General features: G+C 43.6%; 1 protein-coding gene across 3 annotated transcripts in view; it reads left to right on the plus strand.

Annotated features, from left to right (window-relative positions):
- GRB10 (growth factor receptor bound protein 10) overlaps positions 1-16,844 on the plus strand; it is a 201,913-nt gene that overhangs the window by 171,480 nt on the left and 13,589 nt on the right. For all 3 annotated transcript variants that reach the window (XM_019483873.2, XM_006270561.4, XM_019483874.2), the window contains 5 exons: positions 125-235; positions 3,357-3,455; positions 12,702-12,779; positions 13,732-13,848; positions 14,683-14,749. In XM_019483873.2, the coding sequence (XP_019339418.1) occupies positions 125-235; positions 3,357-3,455; positions 12,702-12,779; positions 13,732-13,848; positions 14,683-14,749 (472 nt within the window). The remainder of the gene's footprint in view (positions 1-124; positions 236-3,356; positions 3,456-12,701; positions 12,780-13,731; positions 13,849-14,682; positions 14,750-16,844) is intronic.

A 16,844-nucleotide genomic window follows, 5' to 3' on the forward strand; every position in this document is an offset into this window, starting at 1 on the left:
TTGAATGCTTGGAACAAAGCAAACTAAATTTGCATACTCTGTTCTCTAATGAATGTCACTCATTAGAGAGTGTAGGGTTCAGATTGAAATGTTTTGGTGATTTAATCTTACAATATGTTTACAGGAGCCAAGACATTTGCAGTTGTTAGCCGACCTAGAAGACAGCAATATTTTCTCACTGATAGCAGGCAAGAAATTGTATAATGCTCCAGCAGACTATGGATTTTGCATAAAGGTAATTCTTCCTAATAATTTGATCTCAAGATGAAAATGAAGTCACTAACTCTCTTATTTTAACAGAGTAAACATTTACATGAACTCGAGCAGTCTGGGTGAGTTCAAAATTATTTATAATAGTGTTGAGAAGATGAAGTGGTTCAGCACATTCTGAACCAGAGGAATGAAGCTTTCACTGCCCTGGGCCCCAGCTTCTGAATTACTACCACAATGATCATGTCAGAATGATCCTAGGAAGCTGAGTTCACTTCCATGTCTAAGTCAGTGTAATTTTAAAACAACGTGACAAAAACCACCATATTTTTTCCATATTGGATCCTCTGCTGTAGCTGGCTTGGGATCTTAACACTGTTATTCTGTGGGTCAGAAGCGGTGATGTGAAAATGATGCAAGAGAGCCCCTTGAGCTTTAGAGCAGCAGGCCTGGTACATGGGGTGGGTTACACATTGACTTTTGTTCCAGACATTCACAAGAAACCTCTTATTTTTATTTGTGTGCGTGTATGTTAATTTCTATGAAAGGAAAACTCATCATGATGGTGAGCAGTGACATTGCATAACAGCAATGGCCAAATTCTGAACAGATTTATAATTGTATTAACATGACAAACAGCTTGTTTGCACATATTTTAAAATGGAAGTTAGTTTGAAAAATGGAAAACAATATATGCAGATGTTTTTTTTCTTAAACTGGGCCCAGTCTGTGCACAGCTTTTTGTGCTATGCCAGTTGTGCATACTCTTAGGGACACAGTTGCTATATCTGTAGTTTAATTACCACAACATCTGTCATGGACACAATTACACTAGTGTATAAAAATGTCTATGCTGGTATAACTAGTTAACTTTTATCTTCAAAGAGGAATAGTTTATACCCATGTGGGCCACTTTTTACCACTTTTCCACAGGAGTAGTTGTACTGCTGGAAAGTTAACCAAAGATATATGGTCTTCCTATGTAGACTTGCCTCAGTGTGTATTGATCTTGCTGTTTGGGTAAAATTTTCAGAAGCTCCTAAATCCAATCATCTAAATCACTTCTATAGCACACTACTGTGAGCATTCACATGACAGGCTCTGAGACCTGCTTTTATTGATGCCCTACAAGGGCTAAAGTGGACACTGAAGAACAGTTGACAGATATGAACTGTTCTCTTTGCTAGCAAGGATTCTGTAGCTGTTGCCAGGGATCCTTCAAAGGATGTCTTTGGGGGGTGGGGCGAGCTCAGCCTAGAAAGCCATTTGTTCAGGCGCTGAGAGGCAGAGCTCTATTCCCTCCAATAAGACAGAGAGGTAAATAAGACAATATGTATGCAGCCTGCTTTCCTCTACCTCCTCATGCCTTTACAGGGGCTGTCATTCTTAGGGTTTTTTGCCTGTGGAGGTATAGGCAAGCTCTCTTTTGCAAGCAGTTCCAACACTAAAACTTCTGCCTTTGTGCCATCTCTAGAGGGGACAGCTGGAGCTGTTAGTGTGGATAATTACCAGGTAAAGGAAACCCTTAAAAAAAGATTGGGCTTTAATTATCCCCAATCATCTACATTTCGAGTGTAGGTGGTGAGAGCAACACTTGTAAATTAATTAATCACAACATGGAGCAGCAAGAATGCAGAAAAGCCTCTAAACTGTAAGATAGTGGTTTTAGGGAAGATGTGTGGGGAAGGTCCAGGACTAAGTTCAAGAGCTCTGCATCCAGTTCTGCAGACTCCCTGGATGACTTTGGAGAAGCCACGTGATCTCCAGTTACCCACCTTTATAGTTAGGAATAAATAAAACAACCTTCTTCCTCAAGGGTGGGGAGGTTTAATGTACTGTTGTTCTGTGTTATATGTTGCTAGAGCATGGCAAAGCTGTCTTTTACAGTACTCCAAAATGCCTCAACACTGAGGCCATTCATAATTCTACAAAAATATAGCACTGTAGAGCTGGCTGGAAAGCAGCAATGGCTGCAGACATGTTCATTTCTACCAGAAGATATTTCTTCCAGTAGAAAAATAGCTTTAGAGCAGCTTCCAAACTGTACAGCTTCCAAGCTATACAGACATTCCTCTAACCCCAGGGCAAGTTCTTCAGCCAGGGGGATCTAGAGGGCTGGTCCTTGTGCTACCCCTGCCCTTAAGGTCGCCCATTACTTGACAGTCTTCCACCTCATCTGGGAAGGGTGAAGAATGTCAAATGTCAATTGGCAACTGCTAACAAGCAGTAACTGCCAGAGACATCCAGGGGGATTCCCACCCTGGGAAAATGCTCCCTCCCCCTGTTCCACCAATCACCTGTTTAAGGAGGGGAGGTGAGGGCATTGTCTCATGGTGGGAATTGTCCTAGTCAAGGTCACCTCAGAGGTGTGCTGAGCAGCCAGGAGGTGCTAGCAAGCTGCTTTTTAACTTCCCACTGGGAGCCTATCAAGGAGCCTAATCACCATGAATGATGCGTGCCTCTGGAGGTTGGTGGGGCATGGCAGAGGAGTCAGGTGGCGGAGTCAGTGGTGAGGGCATGGCGGTGGCGAGCGGGGACTGCCCACAGGCAGCCACAGTGATGTCGGCAGCGAGGGTGGGCTGAGTAGGGGCCACCCACAGACAGCCACAGTGGTGTTGGCAGCGAGGGTGGGGGTGGCAGGCGACAAGCAGGGACTACCCACAGCCACTGTTTGCAGTGTTGGTAATGGCGAGCGGGGACCACCTGCAGCCACCACCGGCTGCTTCGACAGCAGGGGGTAGACTGCCCACATGAGCCACTGGTAGCTTCAGTGGCGGCCAATCTCAGGGAGGGGGGGCCATGCCCCCCCACATCGCCTATACTAATCACTGACAGCCTGCCCTCTTAGGCAGGGCTGTCAGTGATCAGCAGCTCTTACCACTATTCTTGCGGTAGAGGTGGCAAGGGTCACAGCTGCCATAGCCGCCCCGGGAGCACTCAGAAGAGCCCTTGTTCCCGCTGTGGCTTCTAACAGTTTGCTGCAGCTGGGTGAGGGAGGGAAAGTGGAGGAGCATTGTGGGATGCTGGGGTTGAATCTGTTGTTTTGATAGACATCCAGTGTGTTTATATTGCCTGTGCTTCACTTTACTAAGAAGTCTATTTCAAATGCTTTTGTTCTGATACTAAAAATACTTGATATTTTGTAGCCCAACAGAGTGAGAAATGAACCTAAGGAGCTGAGATTGCTGTGTGCAGAAGATGAGCAGAGCAGGACATGTTGGATGACAGCATTTAGACTCCTCAAGGTACCCACTTTCTCATGATCTGTGGTTGGCCTTGCCCTCCAATTTCACATGAGGTTTTAGCTCTGCCTTACCACATTTGGGTAGCATTTTGATGAAACATTCTTTGCCACCTCATACATGCTACCAAAACTGTGTTAACTACCCAAGTGTAGCACTGGAAGCAGACTAATTAATTCTGCTGGTATACAATTCAGTTAACCTTCCTGCCCATAAACCTGCCCTTAGGTGGTCACGCTGCTTTCACTTTGGAAGCTAATACACACAAAGCAGGGCAGTATGCTTCAGGGCAGTATTGCCGTCCATAGCAAGCAAGCAGCACAGATGTAACTTTGATAATCTAGTGTTTTCTACAGGATTGTACACAGAATACAAGTAGATATTTTCAGTTACTGTTGGTTAATTTATTCATGAAGAATTCCTAAGCTCCTTTAAAACTTGTGTACCTTGAGTTCAACTGCATACTATACTAGAACTTCCATTTCAGAGGTAAACTATCAGGCAGACTATTACACTCAGGCTTATAATCACAGACTGCATTGTTCTCATTGCACATATGAACAAAGTATAAGCCCAGTAAGGCAACCCATGAAGTATACGTTTAACTCAAAAAGCAACACAGTTGTTTGTTTTGAACATAATGTGTCAGCAAAATCTGCTTTAAAAATATTCACTTATTCAACTATAGTCTGGTATAGTTTTGGTTTTGAGTTTCCTTAGGCAGATATGTGTGTTTAAACCTATGGCATTTTCTTGTAGTGTTGTTGTTGATCTTTATTTAAAAAAATAAATAAAAATCCGGTAACTAGCTGGGTCGTGATAGTACGTAGCAAAAAGCTGGGGAAGAAATTTTAAACTGGTAGAAGCATGTGTACAATATTGTAGTATACTTTGGAGGAAACTTGTGCTGGGGGCTTCTCAAGTGGAAGTTCTGGTGGATGCAGGTGTATTTTTGTGTCTAATGTGAGAGAATTCTCTGTGCTGGTCTAGCAGGGAAGCAAAAACTGCTTTCTTGTCTACCTTATTTGAAGTTTTCTAAACCTCCTTAGAGCCTCCACTGTCTGAAAAGGAGTCTTGGCTGTATTATCCATGGAATACCTCCTTTTCCTGTTTGTGCCATTGCTCTCCCCCTGTATGCTAAGACCACATGTTGACTATTTCCCACAACATAGGATGGACATGTAAGACATCAAGTCCATCCAGATGGCATGTTTGTAATATCTTTCTATTAGGTTTAAATTTTCCAAAGCCAGAAAATGGCTTTCTGGACACCCAGTGTCATTAACTTGGGAACCCACCACCTGAAATTTTGGCCTTTTTCAGTACCCTCTGAGAATGCATTCCCGGGTTTCTAGTTACTGTGTTTAGTGGCTCCTATTTGCACATATTCACCAAGATGGGGGAACTCTGTTCTGAGACAATGTCCTACAGACCTAAGATTGAACAGGAAGTTCAGGATCAACTGTAGTAGTTGTGGGAATGCGTAAATCTAGACTGGAAATCCCATCATCATATCTATATTAGCATTATAACTTTGTAGTCAGTTCCTCTCAAGGAGAGATGCCTTCCACCTCTCCCCTTGTGAGAGATGGAGGGAATTTACCAAAATGTATGTCAGTGAGAATGTTTTCTGTGGGATATTTGCCTTATTGTTCAAACTTTTACTTCCCATACTTATTCACTTCCAAAAGTTTGACACTCTAGTTTTTAGTCCTAGCTATTCTAGGCCTATGCCTACAAAACTGCAGCGTTTTTGAGTATTGCCTGTCCTGCAATAGCATTAAGCTCTCATCTTCCAAATCAAGGCACATATGACTGCTTGTCAATTTATCTAACTTACTAATCTTTAAGAACAATTCTCTATAAACCCCAGTACAGAAAATCGTTTTTCTTTTTAAATGGATATAATACAAGGTGTACTAGACATAATACAAGTATAGTCCACAATGCAAGAAAAAAAAAGTATCTCATCTCAGTTATAAAACGCATATGTGAGTTATGTAGAATTAGCATTTATTATCTTCCATCATAATTCTGGCCCCAGTTCCTGAAGTGGACTCTGATCAACTAAATGACAATTAAATATTGTTAGGTTTCACTGAAATACTGAAACTTAAAGTTCCACAGGTATTATCTGTTTTCTTGTTTAAATTGCTTGCTAAGAAGTAAATGCTTTCTAAATAGCGGATGCACTTCTAAATAGTGGATCTCAACTTTGTTCCATTATTGCTACACATATGGAGCTGTTCATCTAAGCAGTCTGCCCATAGAGAAAGAGTATATCAGAGGTGCAGGACAGTGTTTTTCTGCTAAGCCAAGAGTCCTGTCAGTAGTAAAAACTTGAACCCTCTTCTAGAGATGAGGGTATTAGATTTTCACATGAGAAAGCAAAACCTACCAGCTGTGTAGATGAGCTGGAGTAACATTCTGTTCCCTTCCTGATCACCTAAGGGCCTTATTACACCTTAGGCTGTTAGAAGCACGGATGCTGATGGGTGTTAGTGCTAGCTTGAGATTTGGTGCAGTCACACCACAGGCCAGCAGGGGCCTGGAGAACTGAAAGGTAAGAATCCTGCCCCCTCCCCCCACATTCCAGTGTCCCCCCCCTGCCCCTTGGGTTCCCCCTACCTTCTGCCTCCCCACCTCCCCTGGGCATTACTTACTTGTGGCTGCCTGCACTGTCTGTCCCAGGGGAGCAGGCAGGGAAGGGTTAAATAGCAGCAGTGGTGGTGGGGCAGGAAGTTTTAACTCTTCCCTGCCTGCTTCCCTGGGACAGTGCAGGGGATGGGGGTGAGACAGTGAGTGGGGGTCTGGAGTACTGGGGAGAGTGGACCTGATCCCTGCCAGTGGGTTGGGGAGGAGGTAGGTGGGGTTTTTACACTAAAGTGTAGCATTGGGTGGCTGCACCTTAGTGTAACCTGAGCTGAGTAGTATGGATCAGAAATAGTCCTGCCCTAGAATGTTGTAACTTGGAGCCAACACAACAAGTGCTTAAAACTAGTTTAACGTATTATGCGCAGACAGTCCTGGAGTTAAAAGCTCTAGGAGCCACCCAAAATTACCTTGTAACAAGGCCCTAAGTGGCCAGATTTGGTCATCTAAGTGCCAGTGACAACTTACACTCAGGTTGGCCTCGTAGCCATGTGTATATGGATAAGTACGTAAGCACACAGGCTGGTTTTGTGTAGTAGCCGCCCAGGGGATGTATGCAGGCCCTTCTGGCCATGTCGCAGCCTTAGACAACTGAAAATAGAATTGATCAAAACTCATGTCTATTTGACTAGACCTGGGGTGGGACCTCACATGTTTTGCCCTTAAATAGCTGAGTAGCTAAGGTACTCTCCTGACAAGTGAAAGGAACAGAGTTTTAATCCCTGCTCACCCAGAGCGGGGTTTGAACCTAGATGTCTTTGACTTCCCAACATAGCACCCAAACACCACACCCAGGTCAGCCACTATCTGGTCATTTCTCCAGCACATCTTTTGAAACTGCCTCCCCTCCAGGCAGCCGTAAAAGGGATCATATGCAGACATATGTACAATCAGAAGCAAGGGAGCAAGCCAAAGAGTCTGTGGCTCAGTACGGTGACCGCTGCCAAAAAGGGCAGGAGCCCTGGGTTCTAACCTGGTGCCTTATTTCCAGTGGGCCAAAAACTTACACACACACAGCACCTTCTATTCCTTTTTTCCAACGTCTATATGAATGGCTCAGCTTCCAAAGGAGCACAAGCGGAGACCTTGGATAATGGCTGACCTGGGATGTTATAGTTAGATTGCTGTGCTGTGAAGTCAGAAAAACCCAAGTTAAAACCCACTTCGGGTGAGGGGGAACCAAGGTCCTCTGGCCTCCCAAGTGAGTGCCCTAGCTACACAGCCATCAGGGGAAAAGACAGCCAGGCTTGTTGTCTCGCATCTTGTTGCCAATGCATAAGTTTGTTCCCAGTCTGTACGTGCACCTAGCTGTCCGCGCATGCAGGGCTATATATCCATCCTGTACACATATGGTATTTTCACCACTTAGCCAGGGTTTTCTAGAAAACCCTTCTGGAAATGCACCAAAAAGTTCTAAGATGATAACAAGAGCATGGAAGAACAATGTGGAGAAGCCTGGGCAAATACCAACCTGCCACAGAAATACATCGTTAGCAAACCTACAATCCCCTAGCCAGGATTTGACCTACTGAGGAAGATTTGGTCTTCCCTGAATCTCATCCAGACACTTCATGGAAAATGTGGACACCTACTCCATAAATGGAGAATCAAAGAGAGTCCAGGTTGCGATTGTGGTGTGATTTTTCAGATATTGCAACACATTGTGAACGAATGCCCAATTGATCATTTAATGGCAATCTAAAATCAATCCATGCAGCTAGCCTTAAGCAGTCAAATGGTTATTCAGTTTGGATGTTAATCTTTGAATGTTGTATGAATCTTGTAATCTTAAAATGTCATATAAAGGATAGAGACCACTTAGTCAAAATTGCCATATCATCAGAAACCGCACACAACCAGGAAAGAAGGGAATGTCACCCCGAGGTGCTGTTTCATGGTTAGGTGTAAGCATGCATTCCGATTGTTTTATAGGAATTGGCTTTCCCGTATTCTGTACAGCAGCAAAATATATATTGCAAAGCTTCCCATGCACTATGTTGCATAAAATTAAGTCTCTTCTGTACTGTGTGTGTTCATGTTTAAAAAAAAAAAAAAGACTCCAGTCTGGATGCTGCTAGGCAGGTGGTGCCTTGACCTTAACTGCACACCCTCCTTTCTATTTGCTACATGAAGTGGCACTTCATGATCAGGCTCTGTGCTTTGTTTGCAAAATGATATACCATTTATAACTGGACCTTTCAGAAAACAGTTTGCACAACTTGTAGCAATGTCATCATGTCAGCTGCTGTCTACAGTAATACCTGAATGCGTATGCAGTGTTGTCATGATCGTTGTTTAACATCATTATACTTTAGTGCCTTTCAAAGGAGAGACAGCAGTGCAGTAGATCTATACTTCTTGTTGAATTAACATTTATCATAGAAGCATAGAAAATTAGGGTTGGAAGGGAGCTCAGGAGGTCATCTAGTCCAACCCCCTTCTCAAAGCAGGACCATCCCCAACTAGATCATTCCAGCCAGGGCTTTGTCAAGCCAGGCCTTAAAAACCTCTAAGGATGGAGATTCTACCACCTTTCTAGATAATTGTTTCACTGCTTCACCACCTTCCTAGTGAGAGAGTTTTTCCTAATATCCAACTTAAACCTCCTTTGCTGCAACTTGAGACCATTGGTCCTTGTTCTGTCATGTGTCACCATTGAGAACAGTCTAGCTCCATTCTCTTTGCAACCACCATTCAGGGAGTAAAAGGCTGTTATCAAATCTCCTCTCTGTCTTATCTTCTGCAAACTAAATCAACCTCCCCCTGTCACCACAAGTTTTCAAAAATAATGGCCAGTGGCTCTGCAGTCACATCAGCCAACTCCCTCAGCACCCTTGGATGCATTGCATCCAGCCCCTCAGATTTGTATAGTTCCAGTTTTTCTAAATAGTCCCTAACCTGTTCTTTTACCACTGAGGGCTGCTTACCTTCTCCCCAAACTTTGCTGCCCAGTACAGTAATCTGGGAGCTGACCCTGCCTGTGGCAACGAAGGTAAAAAAGGCACTGACTACTTCAGCCTTTTCCTCATCATCTGTCACTAGATTGCCTCCCCTATTCAGTAAGGGACCCACACTTTCCTTGACCTTCCTCTTGTTGCTAACATACTCGTAGAAACCCTTCTGGTTGCCCTTCACATCCCTTGCTAGAGGCAACTCCAGTTACACTTTTGCCTTCCTGATCTCGTCCCTGAATGCCTGAGCAATATTCTATTCTTATACTCCTCCCAAGTTGTTTGTCCAAGCTTCCACTTCTTGTAAGCTTCCTTTTTGTGTTTGATCTCACCAAGGAGTTCTTTGCTAAGTCAAGCTGGTTTCTTGCCACATTTGCTATTCTTCCTGCACATTGGGATGGTTTGTTTCTCCACCCTCTGTAAGGATTCTTTAAAATGCTACCAGCTCTCCTGGATGCCTTTCCCCTTCAGACTGCCCTCCTAAGGGATCCTGACCATCAGTTCCCTGAGGGAGTTGAAGTCTGCTTTTCTGAAGTCCAGGGTCTACACTCTGCTGCTCTCCTTTCTTGCTTTTGTCCAGATCCTAAACTCAAATCATCTTGTGGTCACTGCTGTCCAACTTGCCATCCACTACTACATCCCCCACCAGTTCTTCCCTGCTTGTGAACAGTAGCTCAAGAAGAGCATGGCCCCTGGTTGGTCTCTCCAACACTTGCACCAGGAAGTTGTCTCCAATGCTGTCCAAAAACTTCCTGGATTGCCAGCACACTGCTGTATTGCCCTCCCAGCAGATGTCAGGGTGATTGAAGTCCCACATGAGAACCAGGGCCTGTGATCTGGACACTTCTGCTAATTGTCTGAAGAACATCTCATCTACCTCATCCTCCTGGTATGGTGGTCTATAAGATACACCCACCATGATGTTACCCTTGTTACTCTCCCCTCTAACTCAGAGACTTTCAAGCAGCCGATCTCCAGTTTCATACTGGAGCTCTGAGCAGTTATACAGCTCTTTTATATACATCGCAATTCCTTCTTCTCTTCTCCCTTGCCTGTCCTTCCTTAAAAATTTGTATCCATCCATGACAGTGCCCCAGTCACGTGAACTACCCCACCACGTCTCTGGTATTCCGATCACCACATATTTCCTTGACTGTGCGAGGTCGTCCAATTCTTCCTGCTTGTTTCCCAGGCCCCATGCATTTGTGTACACACACCTGAGGTGACTACCCAATTGCCCTACTTTCTCAGGAAGAATGAGGCTTCCCCTGTTGCCCCCTCCTGCTTCTGCTTCTTCCAGGTCCCCCACTTCCCCACTTATGTCAGGGATTTGTTCTCTACCCTCCAGTGAGCCTAGTTTAAGCCCCCCCCCCCCCCCACTAGGTTTGCAAGCCTGTGTGCAAAGATGCCCTTCTCCCACTTTGTCAGGGGGATCTTGCCTCTTCCTAGCAATCCTTTTTCTTAGAACAACATCTCATGATTAAAGAAACTGAATCCCTACTGCAGTTAACACTTAGAAGTTATGGATTTTAGTCCCCTAGCAGACATTACATTTAAGATGCAGTTAGTTTGTTAATCTGTCTTGTAATACAACAATTATAATACAAATGTAATATTTTTCTGCCTGGTTTCCATCATACCTTAAATTGAATGTATGGCAGGGATAGTAACATACCGGGGTCCTGGCTGGATCCAGGACCACACTGGGGCTTGAACCAGCCCCCATGCAGTCTCTGCCAGCTGAGATCAGCTGATTGCTGGCCAGATCAGGGACTGCACCAGATTCCAACTGGCTCCGGTGTGGTCCCCTCTAGCCAACAGTCAACCAAGTAGCTGATCATCAGCTGGATCAGGTCTGCACCAAAACTCCAAATAGTCATGGTGCAATCCCTGCAATCTCATGGTGCAGCTGACTGTTGCTAGCTCCCACGGCTTGCACCGGGTCCAGTTCAAGCCCCACTGCAGTCCTGGAAACAGGCGGCAGTCAGCTGGCTGCTATGCATCCAGCCCCAGCACAGGGAGAGTCTGTGATCCCTTTGTGCTGGGAAATAGGGTGCTATTGGGAACTAATCCCTGATCCCAAAATCATGCGTCCCACCATATATATGTGGCCTGGCAGGAAGCATGATTGTTGGGATTAGAGATAAGATCCCATTGAGCCTTTAAATTAATGCGTGTCAGTGGCCTTAGTTATGTTAGTGGTAATGTTAAATTTAAAACTCAAGTAGAAAGTTTGAAATGATATATCTTTACCCAGAAATGAACTCACTTTTTGACACAAGTTTTTTAACAGATATCTCTGACATGTATTTTGGTGGGAGGTGGTGGAAGAGCACTGCTGCCAACTGTTCTGTCTCTTGGCATTCTCAGAATTTCCCTTTACAAGAGGCCAACTTCCACTTCAGCCTGACCTCACTTGTTCAGCATAAGGAAATGCAACATGCTCCTTAGGTACTACCAAGCTCCATGTGCATGGTGCCAGTAGAACACTGGCAGGCTCTTCAGGGAACTTATTACAAAATCCTTTTGCATGTGCTTTTTAAAAATCTCTGCAAACTGGACAAATTATTGCCAGATTACTCAAAGACATGTAGGGCCTTCAGGTAGATCTTACCAAATTTCACCACTTATAATGACCTACCAAACTAAAGCTATTTTAAGAAACATCCATGAGTTGTTCCCTTCCCCTCAGATTGTGTGTGTGTTTTTTCCCTTTGTTCAAATTAATGAACTAATTTCAATTATATGTTTAAAAACAATTTGCTTCCCAACTACTGAATCTGTCAACTTTCCACTCCAGAAGTTTTTTATGTAGCTGCAAATGTTTGGCACAAAATCAGTGGTATTCACCTCTGCTATCTGTGTCAGTATATCCTCTGCCTAGAATTACAGCAACGGTCTGTTCTGAGTAGGGAATCCAAGGGATAAGCAAAAACTCATGGTCTGGGTGGGCTGCTCTCAGTAATAAATAACACTTTACTTTGTGTTGGCACATGATCAAAGATGCTACGTGGAGCTGATTTCTGTGTATGCATATGTCTGGGTTGTATTTGTGCAAATGAAGAGTTATATGCAGGGTAATCATATGCCACATTTTTTGTTGGAACAGTACTGTTCTAAACACCTGTTCTGAGCGTACCAGCTTTATTCAAATCAACACTTTTGTCCCATTTATAAAAAGCTTGCTCTCCAGCCAGGTGGAGTGATAGGGGGCTGAGGGTCCTCCAGCATTGCATAATACTCCACTCTGCCACCCTTCTCCCCAGTACACTTAGCTGAAACTGAGCTTGGAGATAGCTGAGCATGTTTTGGGATGCCAGAGGACCTTTGAAAAGGAAAGACTTGGGTAACCCTTCCCAACACATCAGCTTGTCCATTTTGAGAAATATGATTACCTCATTTATATGGGAATGTAGCTAATACATGCAAGGAGGTGATACCCTTGTAATAAACTTAACACGCATAGTTTGGTGCCATCTCTGCCCCCTGCTAATTTCATTTAATCCAGTTGCTCTGGGGCCATTTCTAATTCCAAAGAAGGAACCTTACAATACCTACTCCAAAGCAAATTACATTTATCCTAGCTATAGTTTTCAGTACAAGGATACATGGCTGAATATTCTTTTCCTCTCCTCTCCACCTCCAGTATGGAATGCTACTGTATCAGAACTACAGAATCCCCCAGCAGAGAAAAGCCCTGATTCCACACTTCTCCACTCCAGTGGTAAGTCCTGAAGTTTACTTTCAAATACATGATTATCTGACATCTTTCCCTCCATTACCTTTCTCATAGTTTACTTTATAAGTCTGCTTTTTAGAATCAGAACACTGTGAACTGCTTACAAGATCCATAAGCAGAAACTTAAATTGTTTTTGCCTTTCTGTAAGGTCATTGTGGCATAGGTTTCCCAGTTTTCAGACATGTTTAAATATATCTGCAGCTTCTCGCAATGCTTTTTTAATCCGTTAAACAAGTTGGGTTACTCCTATTCTGAACTGCAGTTGCACAAGAGGAACAAGGAAAGAAAGAAAGAAAGAAAGAAAGAAAGAAAGAAAGAAAAGGAAAAATACCAAAAAACCCTCCCATAAGTACCTCTTCAGTCTTCACCCTGGTTCCAAGATGCCTGGTTTGTAACTGATGTTTTGTACGCACCTCTCTTCACTGTAAAACTAAATTCCTCATTAGTCATCATAGCTTTGAAAGAGAGGAATGATTATACCTTCATGGCTTTGTCCAATGACAAAATTAGACTGCTTTGTATTTTTTTGACTCTGTGTACTTCTTGGGCAGTTGCTGATGGTGTGTAGTGCCACACAACCCATTGCTGCTGTGGTCATAAATCAGAATTTTCACTCTAAATTGAAAAAAGGTAGCTGAGGGCATGGCCATAGCTAACTATGAATGGAATTGCTAGACCTTATGAGAAATCCTTTTATGCAAGTGCTAAGAGAATCAGGCATTTGGAGAGGGGTATGGCTTTGATTTTACTCTCAGTTATATTGGATCCTCATTACAAATATTTGACATTCAAAGAATCAGGAATTAAAATAGAGCACTGTTAAACGTGAAAACATCCTTTTGAAACTGGAACAAGAGTTGGATGGCAGGTGCTCTCAAGCTGCATCTTCCCCCCGCTCCCCCTGCATTTTGAAACGAATTAAAATTCTTTTTTCAGAGAAGCGTATCCGAAAACTCGCTAGTAGCAATGGATTTTTCGGGACAAATAGGAAGAGTTATTGAAAATCCTGCAGAAGCACAGTGTGCCGCCTTAGAAGAAGGACATGCTTGGAGGGTAACTGCTTTGTCCTCTTTGTTTTCCACTTGAACACGCAGTGCACTATGAAGTTAGTACAGCGGGTGGTTGCAATATAGCTTAGCTCCAACTTGAAACATTCAAGCTGCAAGCATGCAGAGTTGAAAGAGTCAGTTTCAATCTTTAGCAAACCTGTCTCATTCACACCAACCTTCTGTCACTGCTTCTCTGTCCCCCACTAGTGTCCAGAGGAAGGTTGAGGGGGAGAGCAGACTCACCAGAACTTTACTGCCAGTTTGCAAAACCACTCTCTGAGGAGGAATGTGTCAGATTATATGCTTCCCCCCCATGGAAGAGGCTGGGGCTCTGACTAATGGCTTGCTCCCAGTAAGTTTAATTGCAGAATATACAAGAGTCAGGACCTCTTGAAATGCAAACCAATGTAACTTGTTTGTAGTGTTGTGTGGACAGACACTTGCAGTACAGATTTTCCCACAGTCTCGTCTGCTAGGGACCTGAAGTCATTACCTGAAGCACTAGGTGGTGCTTTCTGTCTGGGAGATGTACCCTGCTCTGCAGAGTGCATAGCGCTCTCTGATTGAGCAGCAGCAGATCAGATAGGTTTTTGTTTGCTTTTTTTGAGTCATTGAGCTTTCAGGCATTAAGAACCGGCTTTTATATTAAGCCACCAGAAATGTGCTATGGCTTGTAGAATACCACCTCCCTCCCCAGATCTGCATCTCTTTTTTTCTTTTCCTTGCATTAGATTTACCCTATCTCCATTTCTTATATATTGAATCTGTGTGCATGTGCTCTAATTCTCTAATGCCAAGGTTTCATGCCATATTTAATAGTAACTCATTTCTTCTGTAGAAACGCAGCACAAGAATGAACATCTTAGGTAGCCAAAGTCCACTCCATCCTTCCACACTGAGCACAGGTAAATTTTGTTTTGTAGTAATGAGACCCGGAGTGGGGAGAAGAGGCGGGTGTTGCAAGGTGTTAAATGAAATAATGTTCCACATTCTCAGTTTTTACTGATTTTTCACTGATAAATTTCCTGATTTTTTTTTTTTAAGTCATTTGGTTTTTACTGATTTACACCTGTTTTTCAGTTCAGATCCCTATTAACCAGCATGAGTGGGTAATGACCCATTCCCCACTCATACTGCTTAACAGGGATTTGAACTAAAAAGCGGGTGGTGCCAGGAAGCTTAAGTGACGCTGTCAGTTACCTGAGGAACAAGTTTCTGGCCACAGGTGGGGGAGTGGCGGGGGCAGTGGCCATCTGCGGAGCAGGGAGGCGGGGGGGTGGCGGTGGCCACATGGAGGTCGGGGGAGTGTGGCTGGAGCTGCTGCCTGGGGGTGTGGGGCTCCTGGCTCTGGCTCCAGGCGGGGTGGGACGGGCCATGGAAATCACTCCCAGGGCATGCAGGTCCCATGTGCACCCCAGTGGCTCTAGCTTCAGCCCTTCCCTGGGAACTGTGAGCCCTGAGCCCTGCTGGGAGGTGCAGGCAAGAGAGCCTGGCCCTGCTCCCAGTGGTAGGGGGCTTCCCCTGGGTGCTCAGCATGGATGGCATCAGCCTCTTCCCTGTGCTTGGGGCAGGCATCCATCTGCTCTTGTCCCATGTGCAGATCAGGGGTCACGCACCCCCTAAGAAGAGCCCAGCCACAGCCCTCCTGAAAGGCCCATAGCAACAAGAGCTGTGCCCTGCACCTGCTGACAGCTCCCTCCGCTTTGCTCCCTGCTGCAGCCCCAGGAGCAGCTGACGGGTTGCACTGTGCCCCTCCCCCCACCCCTTCCCTAGTCCCAGTCTTACTACCTCCCACCCTCACCGCCAATTTTTTTTTTTCCCGATTTAAATCGATTTCCCCCCTTTTCTTCCTTTTACCCTGATTTCATCCCAGTTTTTGTGTTTCAAAGATAAACCCCAAAACATTCCCAGATTTTTTTTAAATAAAAAACTGAGAATGCAGAACACTATATATGAGTCTAGTGTAGGGATGGAAGCCAGGCCTTTAAAACTCAGATTCTAATTTCAGACACCTTTAAAAGTTTGAACTTGGGGTGAAATCGTATCCATATCTAATGTCAGGGTACCCAGGAACTTACTTGGTAATGTAGAAGCTATTAAATATATTCAAGAGGCTAGAGACAAAAAATTGATGTAATTCACAGAAACTTTTAAAACATCACTCAGATTTTGGTTCCAATCTTAAATTGTGTGAACTGGACTCAATTCATGTTTCCACAATTTAAAAACAAGCAGTCAATCACTTGTGATAGTCATTGATTTATACTCTGTAAATCTTAACAACTGGATTTTCCAAATGTCTTCACATTGTAATTTAAAAACGATGTGACATTTGGTTTTTATGAAAAAAGTTGTATATCCTTTTTAAAAACAATATTTCAACAGTATTATGCTTTTAACTTCCGTGAATTTCTAGAACTGAAAGCAAAAATCCTTTATTTATGGTTAGCCCTTTGTAGGTTTTTTTTAAAGTGTAATGATAGCGAGGTAAGGGGGGGGGTGGAGAGGAGGGCTTTCTCTGTTGCTATGGTTTTCAATATCTTTGCCTTAATTTTTTTAAATTATTTTTATGAAGGAAAAATACTTGGAGGCATCTCTAGTTATGAAGAACTGAGGGAGATGGTTTTCATTCTGTTCTAATTCAAATGGCTAATGAGTTTAATTCAAACTTTCTTTGCCTTCTTTGTCAATCCTGACATAACTTAAGTTTTTAGCCCCAGGGCAGAGGTTTTTTTGGAAAGCTCTGAAAACCTGTTTTAATATAACTGAATACCTGCTCTTACAGTTTCAACATCTGCATGGACTAGTGTCTTAATATAAAGGATCTTGAATATGCTGTCACTTTTTACCAATTTTTTTTCCATGTCTTGGCAGATATTTTATCTTCTCTAATAAAACTTAAGTTATATCTCTAAAATATGCCAATAAAAAAAATATAATGATGTTGTTATATCTAGAAAAGCATATGTTGTACATCTGACTGCTGTTAACCTTTTTTAA

The sequence above is a fragment of the Alligator mississippiensis genome, chromosome 5, assembly GCF_030867095.1.
Source record: "Alligator mississippiensis isolate rAllMis1 chromosome 5, rAllMis1, whole genome shotgun sequence".
NCBI lineage: Eukaryota > Metazoa > Chordata > Crocodylia > Alligatoridae > Alligator > Alligator mississippiensis.